We start from the raw sequence: 22,755 nt of genomic DNA on the forward strand, positions 1-22,755 counted from the left end.
TGTAGTTTAGAAGCTGCATTCATCTTTTTCAATGCTTCAGATAAACCCACATGACAGCCGCTAACCTTAAAGCATTCCTGGCTTAATTGCCTCCATTGTGAACGATTTTGTGGTGGGTGTACACAGAAAACAATATTTTCAAGGCAATGGTCCAAAATGTTTTATTTTGATGATAGCCATTACTGAGACGGAGAGCGTACAACATGGCAATCACATGATAAAATGACAAAAAAAAAGGATGCGCGTGGAACACGCCAGTTATTTTTACAGGCCAAAAAGAAACATACTTATCTGTGTTTTTCAACCATTTCTCTCTCTCAAAAGCAAAAGTACACATTTGCATGTCAATCACTGTAGAGGCTGACATTAGAGACAACATGAGAGAAGTGGTGAAGAAATATCACAGAGGCACAAATGTAATCATTTCCTTTATGATTCCCAGCTTATTGCCATTGCTTTATGAGAAAAAGAAATCCCTTCTGAGACAGTTCTGAGACTCGCCCGTCTCAATATCAATGAAGCTTAGCTACCAAAAAGTAGTGTTATTCAAACATAATAAATGATACGTATTCCTTTTAATTATAAGGAGAAGAAAGAAGCACAAAGTACACAGTCACCCTCGAGGAATGTTTGAATTTCTCAAATCAAATCAATACACCAATGCACACAGTATTTCCTTACTTTAATAAAAATAGAAGGCAAAATGACTCAACAGACACATTTCTTTCTGCGTAAAGAAACCAAAAATGCCAAAGGGTGCCAAGCCTTAAAGGATTAGTTGAAAAAGTTTAAAATCATTTACTCATCCTCATGTCTATATTAAACCTATATGGACTTGTTTTCTTACATAGAATACAGGAGGAGATATTTTGAATAATGTACTGGTCGACCTTTTTCAAAATAGAATGAATAGAGACGGGAGTTTTCAAGCTTCAAAAACAACCATAAAAGCACCATGAATGTGGTCCTCACAAGTCAAGCACTATATTATAAGCCTTCTGAAGTTATACAATAGATCTCTGAGATGAAATTCTGACTGAAATCCAAGTCATTATTCACTGATGCTGTACATGCTGCTACTTTGCGGCTTGTGAACTGGATCAATTGATTCATTGAAAAGATCTGACTCAAACGAACAATTCCTTATGAATCAGACTTTGCTACTTCTCTCAAGAACTTTAGAGAACTAGGGATGATCTAACTTTGGTCTATTTCTCACAAATATGCAGCTTCAAATGAAGTCGGATTATGAAGACCTGTTATGATACTGGAAGGGTTTTTTTTTTGTTTTGTTTAGTTTTTTTTTTCATCATGATGGTGAATAGACTTCTATATAGAGCATTCTTAAAGCCTCAACGTAATGGAAGATCTTTTCTTACATATTGTGGCATACATCTAAATGAAATGGATTATTAAAAGGAAAAAGAATGTATGGCAGGGACTTGGTTCCATTCATTGGATGTTGATTGGATGGAAGCAGATCTGAATGCGAGCTTGCATTAGATTGTAAGAAAGGGACAAGATTTAAAGCTGACCAAATAATTGGAGAAGTGTGCTTCATGCTTTACCAGAGACAAATCTAAATCTTTCTTAAATGGAAGATCAAGTAATGATAAATTTTGATTAAAAATTTACCATTAAAAAAACACAAAAAAAATAAATAAATAAATAAAAAGATGCATGAATAATGATATTATTCATTAAGGAAACATACGGTGAATTTCCATTTCATTAAAAAAATTCTCCATTTGCGTTCAACTGATGAAAAAGTCATATACATGAACATGAAGGTGAGAAAATAACAGAATGCTCATTTATTGTTAACTCTAGAGCACTTTTCTATTTTTTTGGTGATCTCTTTAAGGTTAAATACAGACATCAAGTTTTGATGGAATAATGAATGCGCCATGTGTGTGTGTGTGTGTGTGTGTGTGTGTGTGTGTGTGTGTGTGTGTGTGTTTGTGTGTGTGTGTTCAAAAGGAAAGACAGAGTGAAGGACACAGAATAGATGGGGAGATGAAGAGCAAGACAGAACACAAGACATACAAGAAGACAGAAAAAAAGACAATGAAAAAGGGAGCTTAACACAGATAGTCGAGTCAGATATCAAGGGAAACAAGGACAGGGGTTATGTGTTTCCCTTGAGAGAGAGAGAGAGAAAAAAAGTGTTTTTATCTTCACTGAGTGACCTCCAATGTATAAGAACACAGATTTTTTATTTATTTTTTTAACGCAGAGGCTAATTAGTTTATCAACACAGGGTGTCAGTAAGCACATCACAAACAGACACATAGTTTTTTTTTTTTCAAATAAAGAAAAAGAAGACACAGGTGAGTAGACACAAAAGAGGCAAAATAAACTCTAGAGAGGGACTGACCAATGCCAACAAAGACTACTTGGAAGCCCTCCTCCTTCAGCGAGGTCAGAGTCATCCCATTCTGCCCCAGTCCCTTCTCAAGAACAACCTGTCGAGAAAAAAAAAGATCCACACTTCATCTGTCTCAGCTGCCTCCATCTGTCTGTATTATTCACAAAAAATGATGTTAGCGTCAAATATTCTATGCTGCTGTGAATTCCAGGATATAATTACATCAATCATCCTGGAACCTTTGTATACAGACGAGTATAGTTATGATACATTAGTGCAAACAGAGTGATTCTATGGTCACTGTGCCACTTTTTGTTGGTGTACAAATGACAAATAGACCCATGGTTCACAAGCGGTGGGTCACAGGTCTATTCTTAAAGGGTTGTGGGCTGTAGGGGAAAATTAATAAAATAATAAAGAGAGCAAACACAGCAAATAATAAAGTACAGCTAACAATATAATCATTGACAGTTAGAAAAGCAAAATACACATGCTTATCAAACTGGACAAAATGCTTCCCATATATTTTGAGGTTGACATTAAAGGTTGTGCTTCCAGTCAGTTTGTACAGTATTTTGCAACAGTTCATCTGTCACCTAGTAGAAGCCAGTTAAATTAGACAGATGCCAACATGGACTGCTAACATGACATTAATAAAAAAAAAACTAACATATGCAAGGTAAAGGAAAAGGAATGGATGATACTGAAATTTTGACCGTTAGTCATAAGTTGATCATTTCATGTGACAATATTAAAAATAACTAAAAAATATATATATAAATAGTTGTTTTGAATGCTACAGGCGAATTTCTGCATCACAACATTATAGTGTACAGTATGAAAAATTTATATTCATTTTGAGATTTGCTAAAGATTACATTTAACACTGTTATTAAATTATTAGTGTTTAAAAGATTTTAAAAACAGAGGAAATTAGCAGCACAATTCAATTTTCAATAATGGCTGATATAAACTACTGTTCAAAGTTTGAAGTTGGTATGATTTTTTTGTTTTGTTTTGTTTTTGAAAGAATTTGATCAATAATGCAGTATAAACAGTAACAGTAAAATTTTAAATGTTCCCTATCAGTCAGTCACGTTCAAAGTTATGTCAACACTGACCCCCAATCACCTGAGCATTACAAGAAAAATGCAATGAAAATTGGCAAGTGGAATTTGCATGCCAAGCCACTACCTATACATGCCTTTATATAAGATGGTGGTGTGCATCCACTCATTCAGATATTTGCTTTGGAGCCGATCGCTTTGTGAGCACACTTTCTCCTATCAAGAGAAATTTGAGAAACACTCGACAGTCTGCAAGAGATTCTTGGCTGCATTCAGCTGTGTGTTCAACCTATTCAGCACAGATAAGTGCCATGTTCCACCCCAGGGTTCTCCAGCTTAAAAGAGCAATATCCTACAGCTTGCACAGTCAAGAGTGTCTTTCGAGATGACTTTCCAACCATGTGCTTCTGGGTGTGGTATATTCCTTACCTCTGATGTTGGACACGACTGCTGTCTCAGGTGTCTGGACAGTAAGTGTAACCCCTCTCTCCCATTCTCGTTCTTGTTACGGCACCAGTGTAACCCCTCTCTCCCAAGTGGGTCTCGAACCCGGGTCTCCGTCATGGGAGGCGGATGCACTAACAAGGAGGCTAAAGAATGCAGTCACTAGCATCAGTCACTCACTCTCCTCTTGAGATCAGGGGAGTGAGGTTTTACCTGTACAGCACCTACTCGCTGGAATCTGTTACATAAGCATGCTAAGACGGCTTTCGTGGATGGTTCATGCCCGCACTTGTGAATGCATGTCCATGGCTATGCTGATGTCATGGCTCTCATTCATTATGAGGCTTCCCTCAAGCTCTACCCAGTCTGGTCCCTGTGGTAAAAATCCTGGGGCCATATTGGTTAGGGACAAGAGAGATCTAAGGATTATGGTCAGGAATGCAGGCCACCTGTCCTGCTCCTCACAGTGGTGGTTCGGGCGGCCAGTGGGCGGCCAAGGGGTACGTCGACGTTCCCCAGGTTGAGTGTGGTGGTTGCAGTGCACCTGTGCCTGCATAACACTTCCACCTGGAGGAACCATCCATGCCTCCCGTCCAAAGCCTGTAAGCTGTCGTCAGCTCGGGATGCCAAGGCTTACAGTGCTGCGGGCCAGACTGCCTCCACCCTGCACGCCATGGCTATCCTGCAAGTGAACTGGGCCAAGGCGCTTAAAAAGCTTAACGAGGGTAGTTCTGACCAGGGGTTGATGCAGGAGCTGTGCATGGTGATTGATTTTGCACTTCAGGCAATTAAGCTCACAGCGCGGTCCCTCAGGCAGGTGATGTCTACTATGGTAGTCCAGGAGCGCCATCTCTGGTGGAACCTAGATGAGATGCAGGACGCCGACAAAGTCTTCTTTCTTGACGCCCCTGTCTCCCAGGACAGCTTCTTCAGTGACACTGTCGAGAACTTTGCCCACCAGATCTCTGCGCTTATGGCGTCATTCCTCTGGTTAGGATATGTGCGCTTATCTTCTTCCAGTAAGTTCACGATCTGGTGAATTCTGGTCGATTCTTTCAACACCCTGTGGCATTCAGGCATTAGCAGAGACTTGGACTTACTGGATTTAGTGCCGTACATGAGATTCCCCTGGTAACCCTGCATGTTTTTTATTTTTATTTTTATTTTTTTTCACAGTACAGTTTCCCTTGGTAAATCCGTGTCTTCCATAGAATGTTTGTTTACTGTCAGTTCCTGTTGTGTTCTTCCGAACTTAGGTCACAACAGTTGTCAGACGGTCCTATAACCAGTCTTACTGTTCACATTCCTATTGAGATGTGTCTCCGCAACACAACGGTTGCTGTAATCTAGAATTGTGAGGAACATCCCTTTTTTCAGCCTTCCTGGTAAGCCCATATATTTGAAAGATGATCTGGCTTATAGGGCATTGCGTAGACTATGGACTGAGAAGCATCTGTCCTGACATGTTTGCTTGTCAGAAACTGCACCTTCAATTTTTGCAACACAGTTCGTGTTGTGGCACTTTCCACAGGGACCCCTAACGTAACGTCGAACGTGATTGACTAATAGGGAATGTCTTGGTTATGTATGTAACCCTCGTTCCCTGAAGGAGGGAATGGAGATGTTACATCACTCATGCCACAACCGTGAACTGCACTGAATACCAGGATGCTTCACGGCTCCTCAGCACAAACCTAAATAAGTGGATGCACGCCACCATCTTACAGTATATACCCATATGTAAGGGGAGTGGCTTGACATGCAAATTCCACTCGATTCTCATTGGCTGTTTCTTGTAATGCTCAGAGGTGATTTGGGCTCCCAAGTGAGAGCCCTAATGTCAGTGTCGATGTAACATCTCTGTTCCCTCCTTCAGGGAATGAGGGACACATATAAATGTGCTCTATAAATATTTATCATTATTATTATTTTAAAAACGGTTATCCTGCTTAATATTTTTGTGGAAATAACTGTGCAACTTTTTTCATGATTCATTGAAAGATCAACAGCACAATTTATTTGAAACAAATATTTTTTAACATTATAAATTTCTTTACAGTTACCTTTGATCAATACCCAAAATTTTGAGCAGTAGTGTATATCTAATATCAACTTATATCATAAATTAAAAAGCAAATGATATGGTAAAGATTTGTCATCCTAAATCAAACTCACAATAATTTAGCATATTGTTAAGCCTATGCAATTAATGGAAATCAGAGCTTGAAAACAAACAAAAAAAAAAATTCAATCTGTTCACTCCGAGCAGAATCGATATTTTAACGTTTCTGTTCCTGCGTCCCTCTGATATTATTACCATTCCAAAACCGGTTCGGGTGGAAGAAATACCGGTTAATAACGTTATTTTTTAAAAAAAATTTCTTTGCCCATAATTTGCCTAATAATAATAATAATAATAATAATAATAATAATAATAAAATACAGCATTTTCTTTACTAAAAAATAAAAGGAAAAAAAGAGAGATCTGGTAACGTTAGCCAATAACCCGGCTGCGCTTAGTCACAGCCAATACAGCATCATCATTTCTAGATTTTGGCCAAATGTAGGCTACTAAACAAACAACAACAACAAAAAAATCTATCAACACTTTAAAGACTAGAAAGCGTATAAAGAGTATTTTTAAGATATTTAAAAATGTTTGCTGCATTGTTAAAAAAACACTTGTATTGTATAAGATTGCGTTTTGAGAGTGAAAAAATAAATAAATAAAAAGTGTTATTAGTTTCTCTCCAAAACAAATCTTCTAAAGTTTAGGCTATAAAAACTTTAAATCCAAAAACAAATTAATTTAATGTGAAGCTGATGCCTACCTCTCTCATTCGGCACGAATCCAAATATTTCCATATTCCTGACGTATCTGGATGCTAAAATATTATTTATTATATAGCGTTTGTACTTTCATCGACATAAAACATTGGCTATATCAGCACAGTGAGGCGCGGTCACGCTGAACGCAACAAATTTTGTACAACGAAGCATTATTTGTTTCTTTAACTATATTTTATTTTGATAATGAACAGGCTTCAATATAGCAAAATTATGTTGTGTGTGCGCGTAAGGCATCGGCGCAATGGTCATACCAACGCTAGTTGGTTATACAGAAGCAAGACTTTTTTTCAAAGCTGTCAAGCTTTTTTTATAATAATTCAAACTTTAAAGCTTTTGCAAAATAATTCAAACTACTCTCTGATGTTTTGTTTTCCTTTCTGAAAACTTTGGAACGTGTCACAATGAACCGTAATTTAGCAAATTTTTTCTTTCGTTTCATTAATCTGTCAATATGATTTAAGTGAAATATATTTAGCGTATATGCCTATATTCCCTTTTATGTAAGCCTAGAGTTTTTCTGTTTTATCCATTCACAGAAGCGCTGCAGGTGCGTGTGATCTGTTGAATTCATCTCATCCTCAGATAATCTGTAAGGGTGATGCATTGCCATTGCGAATTTCCTATGATGAGTTCACAGCTGAGCGGACATTTCACTCGTTGACTTCAGCCTTTTTTGCATAGACAGTACTACTGGAATTTGTGATTGGTTGACAGCAAATTTCAAATATTAAATGGAATGATAAAACAACGTTATTAACCGGTTAATGGCCATTTCAAATTTTCGATTCTGTTCGGAACTATAAAATTTCGTTAGTTTCCAGTTTTCATTTTCGTTCCTTGAAACGGTTCAGAGCCCTGATGGTAATATTAGTACATTTCAGTGTTCGATTGTAATGATGACTTTTGTGAACTTGTATGTCTGTTTAGGACCAAGAGAACTTAGACATTTCATTTTTGAAAAAAAAAAAAAAAAAAAAAAAAAACGAATGATTTGAGCAAAATTAAGTGTTTTTTGTTGACAGAACATGGTGGAATCCTAGCATTAGCATTCATTTTCGCAATTAAAATAATTGGAAATGGAATTTTGCAGATTTTTTTTTTCTTTCTGAAAATGAATAAAGTGTTGATGTAAAGGACTTAGTGTGCCCCTTACCTAACCTTAACCAACCTCAATCAAGTCTGAGAAACCCTTTCTCTCGCCCCTTCTCTCTCTCCAGCTCTCTCAAGACTAAAATCTAATTATTCATGGTCAGGTGATCTAGATGAGGACTATCGATTGCCATTTCTCACCATCACAGCTCTCAGGCAATGGACAGATGGATGTCTTTGCCACTTGCCTCATTAATGTGGCTTTTAATTGTGTTTTGTTAGCTTGCTTTTTTCCCTGCATGGTTATTAATGTCAGTGACATTTGACTGTTGATGGGTTGGAAGGATGTGACATCCGCCCCATCTCTCTTTCACTGTTACCTTTACGCCAAGATCCTTCATCAGATCAATCTCAAACTGCACAACCTCATAGGGCAAACGGAACTGAGGAATTTCAGCAGTGCTGCAAACAAAGACAGGGAGACACATAAACACAACTTTAAAACATTTGCAATTGTTTATTTGTTGCATTATATTGATTAGTCATGATCAGGATGCCCTGATCGATCAGTCTGCTAAGCTCTGTTCATTGAAAATGAATGGCATCCAGTTGCTTTGACACTATGCAAATCGAACAAAAACATGACTCAAATGAAAGGTATGGTGCATATGACGAGATCGGCAACATCTCATTTACTTATCATGTGTGAATAATAACGGGGATAAAATGATGGTTTATAATTCAGACTTCTTCAGTAAATAACCTTTGGGGCAAAGAACACCTGTCCAAATCGCACATTTGATCCCTCTGCTCTTAAGCATGTGTTCCACTCAGTAAAGCTCCAGGAGAAACATATAACAGAGGAACTAATGTTACCAACACAAAACCAAAGAAATAATTAAATGAGCATTATTCTGATATACACTTCTTTTGGGTTTATTAAGTTTAAAAAAAAAAAGTTTTTATTTTCAAATGTTTTTAAAAGAAGACTATTATTCTCACCAATGCTGCATTTATTTAATAGAGGATTATTTTTATCAGTAATGCTGTGTTTTTTTTTTAAAGTTTGAATTTATTTTTTATACTTTAATATTTTAAAATGTAATTTCTTCTTCTGATGGCAAAGCTGAATTTTCAGCATCATTACTCCAGTCTTCAAAGTCATGTGATCTTTCAGTAATCATTCCAGTTATTTTGATTTGGTTTGATTATTATTAACGTTGATTTGATTATTATCAGTGTTGAAAACATTGTGCTGCTTAATATTTTTGTAGAAACTATACATTTTTTCAGGATTCTTTGATGAACAAGAAGCTAAAAACCAGCATTTATTTATAATAATTTTATAATAATAATAATAATAATATTAATAATAATAATAACAATGTAAACAAGTGTACAATGTAATGTAAAAATGTTTTAATGCATCATTGCTGAATAAATGTATTAACTTAAAAAAAAAAAAAAATCTTAACCCAAATTTTTAATGGTATGGTAAATAACTAATATTTAGAAATAACATTAATGATAAAATGAAATTGAATAATAACAAATAAATAAATGCACAAAATCACATTTAATCACATTTAATTGTATGTATAATTAGTTTGCATATCTTTAATATACTATCAATAACATACATAATATCCTTATACTAATAACACATTAGTTATCCTTACAAAATGTTTTTGAATATTGATAATATTTTGTAAGTTTACTTGTCTTTAAAAGCCTATTATAATGAATATATTAGTGCTTGTTTATTTGACTGACAGTTAACCAACCTACAGTATTTTTGTCAACAAAAACTAGACTACTGACAAGATGAATATGACGGGACATTGATAATGTTTTTCTGGAGAACAACACGACTGCAGTGTTCCACCAGCTAGACCAAGACAAGCACTGTCTTTTCAGGCTGAGGTAAAGACGATCACTGCCTCATAAACGTTAGTTTAGCAGAAAGACATTCAGAAACATTTACTCTACCTGAGGCCACCAATGTATTTCTGTTTCTCGAAGATGGTGAGGTTGTCATAGCCTAGCCGAGCCAGGAAGGAGGCGCAGCTGATGCTGGCAGGGCCGCAACCAATAAGAGCGATCCTTGTGTGGAAGCTCTCCGGCATTTCGTGTGCTGGGGGAAGCTCTGGATTCCTGATCTGAGGGATGCCCATCTTACTGAACACCTGAAAAGAGCACAGGAAACTCCTCAAACAAACCTCACCTTTATTCTGGCTCCAGAAAATACACATTTCCATAAATCCTATTTCCCCAGCACTGCAACCTCTGGAATATTTATCAGTGTGCAAATTACAGTTCATAGTTGACCTCCCTAGAGCTTTTTACAGTAAAGGCACAGATCCGCTCAGACCAAATGAAACAACATTATGCTATGATTGGCTTATTCTCTTTCCTCTCTTATTGAGCTCCAGAAAGCCTTTCAGGCCCTGTTTGCATCATCTCATCTCAACTAACTGTTTACCAGAAGCCACCCTGGGCATATAATGTGATTTACTGCATGTGATGTACTGTACAGTTCCTGCTTTACACTAATGCAGGCACTGGTCTGTGTATGTCGGCGAGCTCATACTGAGGAGAGGAAGGGAGGTGAGCAGCCGCTGATGGCCCTGTCTAGGGCTTATCTAATCAACAGGCTGATAAACAACCCTGGCCTTTCACATTTGAGAAGAGAGGAGCTGTCATCTCTGCGGTGAGAGGTGACGGGGCAAAGCAGCTGACGGGATGGTAGAGTTGGCCTTCTCTTACAGGACTCTCTGGACCTCTCAGGATGAATTTTTTATTTATTTATTTATTTAAAAAAAGGGGGGATGTGAAAATGGAGAGATTCACTTTGGTCAGGTGAAAAGAAGATAATACGGGGTGAAGGTGGGACAGCTAGACATTTGACAGATGGACACACCCGTTTCAGAAATAAAGAAAGCATGCTACTGTAAAGCTGGGTCATCCTACAGAAAGGCTGCCATATGTTGACACAACATAAGTGAAAAAAAAAATGCCAGCGATAACCATGTGATTATATAGACATTTTAGTACACAAAATATAAAGTATAGTTAAACATAATGCATTTATACAAGAAAAGTGTCACTAGGTTATGCATTAATTCTGTTAGTCACATTTCCGTACTAAAACAATAAACTATTCCAAAACCTATAAATTATATATACACCAGTATATACTACCAGTCAGTTAAGTTTGGGGTTAGTAAGATTGTACTTTTTTGAAGAAATTAATACATTGCTAATAGAAAAAATGTTTCCTGAGCACAAACTCAGCACAGAAAGATTTATGAAGGATCATATGACACAGAAGACTGGAAAAAATGCTGCTGAAAAAAAAACAAGAAATAACTCACATTTTAAAATATAATAACTTTTACATTTATAAACTTTAAAAAAATAAATAAATGTAATAGTATTTCACAATATTACTGGTTTTACAGTATTTTTAATCAAATAAATGCATTCTTGGTGAGCATAGGAGACTTCCTTCAGATAAAATCTATTCACTCTTTTTTTTTGTCTCGGTTACACTTTATTTCAAGGTGTCCTTGTTACAGTGTAATTATAAATTTAAGTACTGAGTAATATTAATTAAATACATGTACCTACTACTGTAAATGGTTATAGTTGGGATTAGGGTTTGGCTTAGGGTTACTTGCATGTAATCATGCATAATTAAATCATGTAACGTGTAATAAGGACACCTTAAAATAAAGTGTTACCAACATTACTTTTAAAGGGAGTAACTAGTAGCGAGTAATAAATAAAATTTTTGGAGTAACAAACCCGACACTGCTGATAACACAGTGGATTAGTTTCATTATTGAGGGTAACGCACCACTGAATACACAAAAAGTGGAAGAGTGGGCCTGGGTGTGCAGTAGCTCATTATCATTTAAAGGGGTCATATGATGCGATTTCAAATTTTCCTTTCTCTTTGGAGTGTTACAAGCTCTTGGTGAATAAAGAAGATCTGTGAAGTTGGAAAGATTAAAGTCTCAAATCAAAAGAGATATTCTTTATAAAAGTTAACACTCGTCCACGCCCCCCTGAAATGGCTCGTTCTAACATGCCCCCACATATCTCCATCAGTATGTGGGAAGATTTGCATAACGCCGCCCAGATGTTCACGCAAAGAAAGAAGGCGTACCTTTTATTCTCGTTGTAGTATTGTTATTGCCGCTGCCGCCATGTTGTATAGACGCTGTGTGTTTTACTGTGAAAGCGAAACTACTTTGTTTGGCCTTCCAAAAGAGGATATCCGCTTCGTCATGCCTGGAGCTGATTCGTGCTGGTCGCTGAGGAAATACATCAACTTTGCAGTGTGGATCGCCGAATCGGCTTTCACCGTGGACGAAGTGGTGTCCAGCCCGGGGTCATCACATGTCGTTGCTGCAAGACCAAGGTACGCTCCTTCATAGAATCCGCCTCAAGCCGCCCGCCTCTGCTCACTCAAGCCGGCCACGGCTCACTCTAGGCCTCTGGCCTTCACTCACTCAAGGCCGCAGTGTGTGACGTGTTCCATTGAGAAAGCGAAACTACTTTGTTTTTGCCTTCCAAAAGAAAACACGACTAGAAATCATGTTTATATCATGTTTATAATGGGTTTTATGTTTTTGTTTCGTCGCTCCGGCCGGACAAGGCTTCACAATATGTTAAGAGGCGTAACATTTCCATCTCACGCTTGAGGTATTCGGTCAATAACAAAGCGCTGGATAGCTGGCCAATCACAGCACACCTCGCTTTTCAGAGAGATGAGCCTTGTGAAAATCGATGCATTTCAGAAGGCGGGGCATAGAGGAGAAACAATAATATACAGTATGTGGAAAATAAGGGTTTTTTTTTTTTTTTTTAACCTTAAACCGCATAAACACATTTCATTACACCAAATAAATAAAATAATGTTCTTTTTAGCAGCATCATATGACCCCTTTAAAGAGACATGCACTGAAACGGGCCGCTGTGATTAGTGCTGTTTTTGATAAGGTAAAAAGGGTGTTGTTTTAAACGGCCACTGAGGAATTTTAACCAAAGTATGTTGCAGATATTTCAGGCAGAAAAAATGAAAAAATGGGCATCCAATGTCCCCTTTAATAAAAATCTTACCGACTCCAAACTTTTGAATGGTAGTGTATAAATATGGTTATACTTCAATACAGTATTTGCCTGATTGGATGTTATAAATAAGTGTTTATAATGACACTGTTAACTCAATCACAGCCAGATGGCAATAAACAACAAATATTTACCAACAAATAAGCCAATATAAGCTAAAACAGGACAGCGCAAAATAGTAGGCTACTAGGTATGCAACATGAAAAAAATCTCAATTCTAATGTCCTTGTTTTCTACTTTTCCTCAAAAAGATTGAGAACGAAGAGAAAAAAAACAAACGAGAGGCAAAGGCTAACTTTCCCTCTCCTTTCCTGAGCTTGTTCTTGATTTACACCTTTGAAAAAAGGCAGATTCCATCACAAAAAAGACTTTACCACTGACTTTTCTCAGAGGAACTAAAAAGAGCCTGGGGATTATTATAGGGATAGGAGTGAAGACCTGAACAGACCAGACTTTTCAGCTTTGAGTTCAGTTGAATGATCACCACACCAGACCTTTGACTTAAGGTCGAAAAATCTGCAATTTTAGCCATTGCATTTGAAGAGCATCTTACCTCAGTAGCAAACTGCTGCAGCCCACCAATATTGATGGGGCCTTCCTCAGAGGCGTAGAGGTTGCAGCCCCCCACACACAGATCAGAGGTGGGACACACCATGCCACAGGTCAAACCCAGAGGGTTATCAGACAGGATTGCCTTGGCAGCACCGTAGTAGTTCTAGAAGATACACCATAGAGTCAACAATAAACATGGACTCAAGCAGTGATTTAGAGATTTTACCTGGCTGAATAAAGTCATGTGTATGTGTTGTGTTTAACTAACTGAGAAATATAATACACAAAGGATTATGAGATTATCACTTAATCCAACATCAATAAACTGTGTTTGGTGTAGCTGCTGAGCGAGCGAGTTCAAACATTCTAATAGGTGTTACCTTGTTGGAAATGCTGGTGATGAAAGACTTGATATCCAAATTGGTGGGGCAGCTTTTCTGGCAAGGAGCATCTGCACATTTCAGGCATCTATGAAAAATTCAAAATCATTTTAATTTTCAAAACTTGTGCTTGAAAGAAAATTTAATCCATTGCTTTAATAGAATAGTCTAACCAAAATTTTCGAAAATGTACTCACCCTCAAGCCATCCAAAAAATAAAAGAGTTTGTTTCTTTATCCAAACAGATATGGGAACATTACATTCATATGGGTATCATTACATTACTTGCTCACCAGTGGATCCTCTGCAGTGAATGGGTGCCGTCAGAATGAGAGTTCAAACTGCTTATAAAAACATCACAGTAATCATTAATAATAAAAAAATCTAGTGTACCAGTTAGTTTATTTTTTGTTGAAAAGTTATGTGTGTTTTTTATATATATATATATTTTTAATATTATATATATTATATATGGGTAGACTTTTTGGTCCATATATGATGTAGTTGTGCATGTACTGCATGTCGATGGCAGTTCTGTCAGTTTCGTTTTTGTTGCCATCTTCTACAAATGGTAAATGTGCGTGCAAGAATGTAAGTTAATTTATCTTTATATTTACCTGTTATATTGTGATAATTTAACACTTTAATGTCACAACTGTATATCTGATAGTTGTTGTTTGAGTTCATATCATGTGTAATGTGGCTGGAGGTGAGCGATGTGCCGTGAAATTCACATGCAAATGTTTAATGCCATTAGCATCGTTCTATGCAATATTAACGTGTGTATAGATGGTGCAAACTGAGGTGAATCTTTATGTTTATTCTATGTAGACAGATTCTAATTTAACTCATTTGTTTATTCTAGATCAAACCACGTTACCACATCTGTTATCCTAATAATGCAGTACTCAAATGTATGTTGCCACACTTCCTGAAGAGATATAAACAGTTAAACGATCTTCTGTCTCCTGTCACGCTACTTGTCGTAGTTCCATAGTGGAGTAGCATTCTGCCTAACCTTCAGAGAATAGAGTCCTTTATAATTATAGCATTTTCAAATAATCACTTCTGGCCAAAATACCAATCCATAATACATAATAACACTTCCTCCAGTGAAAACATCCATGTTGTCCTCTCACATCAAAATCTGTCTTTGCATATAAATGGTGCTTGATCTGTGCATATTTCTCACCTGATTCAGATGTAAGTTTTTCACTGAAGAAAGCAACATTGAGCATAGAGGAATAGTTTGAATTTAAAAAGTTCTTAATGATGAATTTGTATATTAAAAACATGCAGCTTTTTGATTCACAAGACATTAATTGATCAGCTGGAGTCATGTGGATAATTCTGATGTTTTTATCAGCTGTTTGGACTCATTCTGATCCCTGCAGAGGATTTAGCAAGTGATGTTATGCTACATTTCTCCTAATCTTTTCCGATAAAGAAACAAACTCGTTTACAACTTGGATGGCCTGAGAGTGAGTTATTTAATCAAACTTTCATTTTTGGATGAACTATTCCTTTAACGAAAAACCCACACATTTATATACAAAATAAAGGTAAAGCATACAAAATATTAAGTTAAAAACACTACTGACACTGCTGATGGTGTGCAGCAGTAGATAATGGTTTACCCTTTGTATGGTTCGAAAAAGAAAAGCTGAAAACAAATGACTTGTTTTATCCTAGACATGTCTCTGCACTGATTGTGGTGAAGACTGATACCTCTTATAAATACTGCTGACTTCATAATGACCAGGGAACTCCATATTGGTAGACAACAACATGCCTGCTTTAAATTATACATGGGATAATTTGGCTCTAGCCAATTAATTATTCATGGAGGAACAAATGCATGCTGTATATTCCATCGAAGAGAGCGAACAGAACTGCTTTGCATATAGGTAAGGTCCCTGTGATCGTGAAATTCTAGTTGAAATCTAGAGTGAAAATATAATATGTTTGACACTTGAGATGGAATAATCATAGGTCACTTTTCTGATTTTTGGTCAGTGTCACATATGGTACATCTATAAAAATGGTTTGGCTCATGAAGACCTGTCAATTTGAGTGTACAATATCTGACTGACTGGGAGCAAATGCATTTAAGTAAATGTCAATGGGAATGACTTCATTCATTTAAGAGTTTTGTGTGTATCAGGGCTGCATGCATCTACATCAAAAGGCTCACAACAAAATCCTGGCTTAAACCTGCAATAAATCAGTCTGGCTTAAGAGAAGTGTTGGGAATTTTTAAGAATTCCTGAAACGTTTTGTTTCCTGTACCTTAATATGGTTTGATTAAAGGGGTCATATGATGCGATTTCATGTTTTCCTTTCACTTTGGAGTGTTACAAGCTGTTCGAGAATAGATAAGATCCCTAAAGTTGCAAGGACTAAAGTATCAAACCCAAAGAGATATTCTTTACAAAAGTTAAGTCTCGTCCACTCCATCCTAAAACGGCTCGTTCTAACACACCCCCATATGTCCACGTCATGATGTGGGAAGATTTGCATAATGCTGCCCAAATGTTCACACAAAGAAAGAAGGCGTAACTTTGTTTCTCACTGTTGCCGCCGGATCCTGATCCTGGAAGAGAAGACTACAATGCCGGCTGTTTTGATGCACAGTCTGTAGGTACGTTTGCATATGTAAAGGATTTGCCACTGATGATTAAAATGCGAGTTTTGAGCAGTGTAGAGAGTAGAGCTTGTTGTTTGTCATTTCTCCGATCACAAATGCAGACATGTTTTTATGTTTACGCGGCGCGATACGCAATGCAACCCGTAAAAAGACAGTATAAGTCATTATAATCAGTAATTATGTCCCCACTGGATGCAACATATGGCTCGTTTGTAATGGGATTTATTGTTTTTGTCTTGTCTCGCTGGTGTTCTGACCGGGACACGCATCACAGTATGGTAAGGGGCGTAACATTTCCATCACATGCTTGAGACATTAGGCCAATCACAAAGCACTGGATAGCCGGCCAATCAGAGCACACTTCGCTTTTTAGAACGATGAGCTTTGTAAAAAATGACATGTTTCAGAAAGGCGGTGCATAGAGGAGAAACAATAATGTACAGTGTGTGGAAAATAATGTTTTTTGAACCTTATACCGCATAAACACATTTTATTACACCAAATACACAAAATAATTTTCTTTTTAGCTACATCATATGACCCCTTTAATGATTTTTTAGTACTTATAAGGAATAAATATTTGGAAAAAGAAATTCAGATTTCATCACCAAATGATGGGTTAATTGTAATCAAAAATAAAATGTAAAACACGTATTTGATACATATTTTAGAGACTTTTCAGTTCTTCAAGAACCAACATAAATCCAAGCTGATAATTGGCCTGATAATAATAATAATAATAATAATAAACTATCAAAAAATTGTTACATTTAATATATATATATATATATATATATTCAGTTCTTCAAGAACCAACATAAATATATATTTTTATATTTTTTTTTTTTTGTTTGTTTGTTTGTTTTTCATATTGTACTATACATTGTCTTATGAATAACCAGTCAGTAAACACACTGATTCAAGTATCACATTTTTTAGTCATTTAGAATCAATTTAGAGGCATATGTTTAGAAATAAGGTTGCACTGTATGCTTTTGTTTCACTAAAAAGAACCTGCTCAAAATACTCATTTGTGAGTCAGACAACACTTGCTGTACTGTAGGTTTTATTATTATTAAAAAGAACCAGTTCTAAAGATTCATTTGTTAAGCAATTAGACTACACTGGTTTCACTGTATGTTTTTTATTCATCAAAAATAATTGTTTCGTAAGATTATTTTTTTCAGTAATCAGACTACATTATCTGTGCTGTATGTTTTCGATTCTTTGAAAAGAAATTCAAAAAAGATTCATAAGTGTCATTTGTTTGTGAGTCAGACTACACTGGCTGCACTGTAGGTTTTTTATTCATTAAAAAATAACTGGTTCAGTATTTTGTTCAGGAATCAGTCTGCAGTGGTTGTGCTTTGTGTTTCTGGTTCTCTAAAAAGAATCCTCATAAGAGTCGTTTGTTCAGCAATCTGAATACATTGTTGCATGCTGTTCAGTAATGGTGTTGCAACACTGAAATTATAGCTTGTAAATATGTGGTAAGCATATGTACAAGATAGAAAGGCATATTTCCAAAGTCTCCTGACTTACAAAATCATACTTAATTGACATAACGAAAGCAACCTTCCAGTTTTATTTGTAGCATGGGACACTGAAGACAAACATATAGAGTCAATGCTATACTGCTTGAGAAATGAAACGTTTAAGTCTTAAATGTAATTCAGTCAAATTAATATGCATTTGAAGTTTCAAGGGCAGAATAATTGCAGTTTGGTCATTAACGGAGTCAGCTTCTGTGGGCTGCAGCTGAGATCTGATAGATGCTGCATGGTGTTGCTACTGGGATTTTTACATTATTTAAGAATGGAGGCCGTGGGGATTCTCAATGATATCAGTTATGACACTATCTGACAACATTTATGCCCCAAAATATATGCTTGTGCCTAATAATGTCACAGTTAAGTTTGTTAAACTAATTTACCCATGTACAGTACGTACCTCCTTAGCATTGCACCCAGTGCTGCGCTGGAGGCGGCGTTCACATTTTGAATAGGAAATTGGGTGTTTTTCAGTTGTATGAATGCAGTAGAAGCACTAAGCTCTGACCCCTGCACTCTTGAATTCAGCACCTTGTTTCATTATTTATTTGTGTGTTACTTGGTCTTAGCACCTGCCGATAAATGACCCACGATGGGAGGTCAGACTAAACATGACCTCTGCAATAAGGATTCTGCTCCAGTACTATGTCCGCGGTAATACTTCATGTCACTATAGTGTCAAAGTGATGTACACTCATTTCATTTGACAGAGGTCGTATCTGACTGATGTTGAGGTAATATATGTTCTTGTCATCTGCACATGTGGAGTGCAGTGCGGAATCTTTCACTGTTAATGATCCTCAACTGAAAATCCCATCAATAATCCTAATGAACCAGATTAAATAGCGTTGTCTGCACTTAGCACAGCTGGATGGAATATACAAAATACATAAAGTGATAAGGGAATGTGTTTATTTCAGTTACCTCTGACCAAGCTATCCTATATTATAGTTTTCAGAATCATCCAATTGCATCTTTTTTTTTTTTTTTATAAAAAAATAAACTCACTGAACAGAAGATAATTAGATCAAGCACACTATATATACTGTAGTCTTTACTTCACAGTTTCTACTTATTGCATTAGATTTACACACTTATTTAGATGATTAACATTATCATTGAGTTGAATTTTAGCACCTGAATAACTACCAATTACTAATACCAATTACTTGTGAATGCACACTGATGTAAGTCTATAAGCATTAGTTTGAGGGGAACAAGTGGTTATTCTGAACAGTCTTTCATGCTGAAGTTTATGTTGATGAATAAATGTACATTTAAATAGTATGACCATAGTTCATCACAGTACGTCATTTATTTTAGAAAATTAAATGATTTATTGATCACTGAAGTATAAGCGGCATGGTTTTCATTTCAGAAATCTAGTCACTGCCTTGGTCTGTATAGCTGCATACAAACAAAGGCTTTCTTTCAACCCCATAAGCCTCACATAAGCCTGACCTACACTACTTCCCCCTCTTATTACAGAAACGGAGGTTAAAACAGATCCTGTGAAACCGTCTTCCTGTGACATTTCAGTTTACATTCTCAGGAATGCCTGCCCTTACTGAGGAAAAATGCAAAAATAAAATGTATTTTTAATAATAATAATTGTAAAACATTTTATTTGGATGGATAAGGCTTGGGAACAGAGTTATTATTGTTAAATAAAACTAATACTATTAAAAATGCTTATGTTAGATATGATATATATATATATATATATATATATATATATATATATATATATATATATATATATATATTAGGGGAGGAACGGCACACAGATGTCACAGTTCAGTACGTACCTCAGTTTGGGGGTCACGGTTCGATATGATTTCGGTATATGAAAAAAATCTACTATGCTATGTTTCTTTTCATTTATTTTTAACAGACAGTAATACAAATTAAAAAAAAATAATCCACCTGGATGTGAAAATACTAAATATTATTATATGTTATTAGGGGTGTGACCAGATCTCGTGGTACGATGTGTCTCGCAAGATCTGACTGGTCTCCCGAGAAGGGACCAATATATCCTCATGCAGACCTTTCAGATATATTTGCATTACACTGGCCCTTTCACCAGTAGTATGTAATGTAAAGTATGTAAGATATTATGTTCACATCAGGCAAGTGGCCGCATGATAAGTGGGAAAAACACGCAGTGAAGTCTTTATCCAGTCATAAAAACAGAATTCACAGTTTAACGCGGAATGTCACAGAATTTCTCAAATTTTGAATTAATTAACCAAAAGTAGGTCATTACACTTAAATCAAATCACGATATGGACTAATATCTGTAAATATAAAGCCGCAAAAGTCGATTTAAATATGAATACTGCATGTTCTGCCTGTGTCTGTTAATGAACAGCGCAGACGCATGGTATACACACACACACACACACACTGAAGTGCATGTGACGCTCGCAATGATTTCAGCGTCTGCCGTCTCACTAAATGAGGACGTAAACACATGGACAACATCTCCAGAAGTGCTCTGAGAGTCACTTCATGAGCATTTTACCATTTGATTTGAGTAAAACTCAAATAGAATAGAATGTACACAGCCTACTACTACTACTATTACTACTACTACTACTACTAAAATGAAACAAACATTAATTTAAAGGAATAATCACAAAATATTTCTTCCATGTTTTAATTTAAATAGTAAATCCCCTTTGTTTGCCAAAAAATAAAGTTTGCTTAATTTTCAATAATTAAATGATAAATGATGAAATTAATCTTTTATGCCTTCATTTGATAACCAGAAAAATGTAAATACACAACACAGAATTTCTGAGGGGGAAAAATAATTATAAGGCTACTTTAAGAAAAAAATTAAATGAATAAATTAAGTTGTGTTATGCATTCAAATAGTTAGACATGCTAAAACACAGAATTTGGTAACAATAAAAAATATAAATAATATGGTGAGGAAAAATAAAACATTTCATAGTGCGCTAAACATATTTTTTGTTTAAATTTTTATAAATTGATGTGAAAATGTATATACTATGAGTTGAGAAAAATTTCATGGAAAAAACATTTGAAATCAGTTTACTAAATAATAAACTTGACTGACTGCTACTTTAAAGGGATATTAGTTGTGTTGTTTATTATTTATTTTTATGTATACTATAATACTATATAGTTGAGTTTGTGGCAAAACCTTTTACAGTGTTTACATGTTGTTTATACCTGCATAAAATTTATTAAAATAGATGTTTATTAAAAGTACAATTTGATTTCAAAATGGACCTACATTTTTTTGCATCTTGTGTTTTTCAGTTAAATAAAAGACATTTTTTCCCTATTTCATCATTGAGGATTTCTTAAAAAAAGGTTTAAAAATCTCATCTCGTTTCATCTCATTCTCGTGAACCCAGTCTCGTCTCGTGGGACAAGTGTCTCGTCACATCCCTAATTGTTATATATATAAAATCTGCAGCACATATTGCCTATACATACAAGAAATAAATTCTTGAAATATATTTGACTTCGTTAACAGATAAACAAGGGGGGGAAAAAACAGTGTGACACGTAATGTAGCCTATATACGCTGGTTTCAGTTAATTTTTGTGACAGGCTTAATTTGTTAACAGAAAAGAAACTGAAATTGGCAGAAAGCGCGACATCCTATTTTTTTTTTTTCATTGTGTGTGTAAAATAAATGAAGGCATTTATTTATTGATGCATTATTAATAAGATTAATAAGGGATTGCGCCGGCGTGCACACATGCACACACACACAAAACACATCAGTCGTTTTTAATAAGTTTAATAAGGGATTTATACGGTGGCGCTGGTCTGTGCTGTTGGAACTGAAGTACAAAACCTATAATTTACATAATAAATAATAGTTTAGCATTCTTTATACAGTGATATGGAAATATTATGAAAGATTGGATTTGTGCTGAATAAGAGGTAGGATACACGAGCACAAAGCTCCATTTCAGAGTGCACAAGCCTTTTAAAGTATACTCCTTTGGTGTGAGAGATGTCTCATGTCTAATGGGCTTTGTTTTTAAGTGCGCAACTCATGGCATTCGCTGTTCTTCTGCTGGCGGCTGGTAACCAAACAGCGTTGCATTGTTGCGGGCGCCCCCTTCTGGATTGGGGCTGATTTGTCTGTATTCATTGTAAGGCCTCATGCACATATTCAGTACGAATACATGTATCGTACCATCCCTAATATATATATATATATATATATACACATATACATATATATATATATATATATATATATATATTTATATATATAAACGTGCTGTAGCCTGTATTCTTTCATATCAAAGCACAAAATAAACTACGTGGATGCAATGTCGTGGTCAGTTAAGTCATGAAGTTACCAAAAAGGCGATTAAAGCTGCCTTAAAACTGTGCATGTATGTAATATATTTTATTTTATTTGAGTTTAGTTTAATATCTTTTATATGAAATTTTTTTTTTAAATGTGTTGTGGAGGAGCAGAGCTGTGTCTCTCTTATCTAACACACCCGATTTAACTCATCAGCTCATTAATAGAGACTTTAAAACCTGAATTAGGTCAGAAAAGGTAACAAAAATATGATGCATGTCAGTTGTGTGTTGCTTTAGGCAGCGGCAACTCTTAAAAGAAATAGCAGCCAAAACAACCTAATAACCAGCTGCTGTGATGTCTATT

The 22,755-nt window shown here is 35.8% G+C and overlaps 1 protein-coding gene across 1 annotated transcript in view; it reads right to left on the reverse strand.

Annotated features, from left to right (window-relative positions):
• The window catches only part of dpydb (dihydropyrimidine dehydrogenase b), a 157,911-nt gene that overhangs the window by 81,788 nt on the left and 53,368 nt on the right, over window positions 1-22,755 (reverse strand). The window contains exons 5-9 of the mRNA XM_042771862.1: window positions 13,887-13,974; window positions 13,508-13,669; window positions 9,808-10,004; window positions 8,199-8,280; window positions 2,378-2,465 (exon numbers count right to left, since the gene is read on the reverse strand). Coding sequence (XP_042627796.1) covers window positions 2,378-2,465; window positions 8,199-8,280; window positions 9,808-10,004; window positions 13,508-13,669; window positions 13,887-13,974 — 617 coding nt within the window. The remainder of the gene's footprint in view (window positions 1-2,377; window positions 2,466-8,198; window positions 8,281-9,807; window positions 10,005-13,507; window positions 13,670-13,886; window positions 13,975-22,755) is intronic.

This window comes from Cyprinus carpio, chromosome A2 (genome assembly GCF_018340385.1).
Source record: "Cyprinus carpio isolate SPL01 chromosome A2, ASM1834038v1, whole genome shotgun sequence".
NCBI lineage: Eukaryota > Metazoa > Chordata > Actinopteri > Cypriniformes > Cyprinidae > Cyprinus > Cyprinus carpio.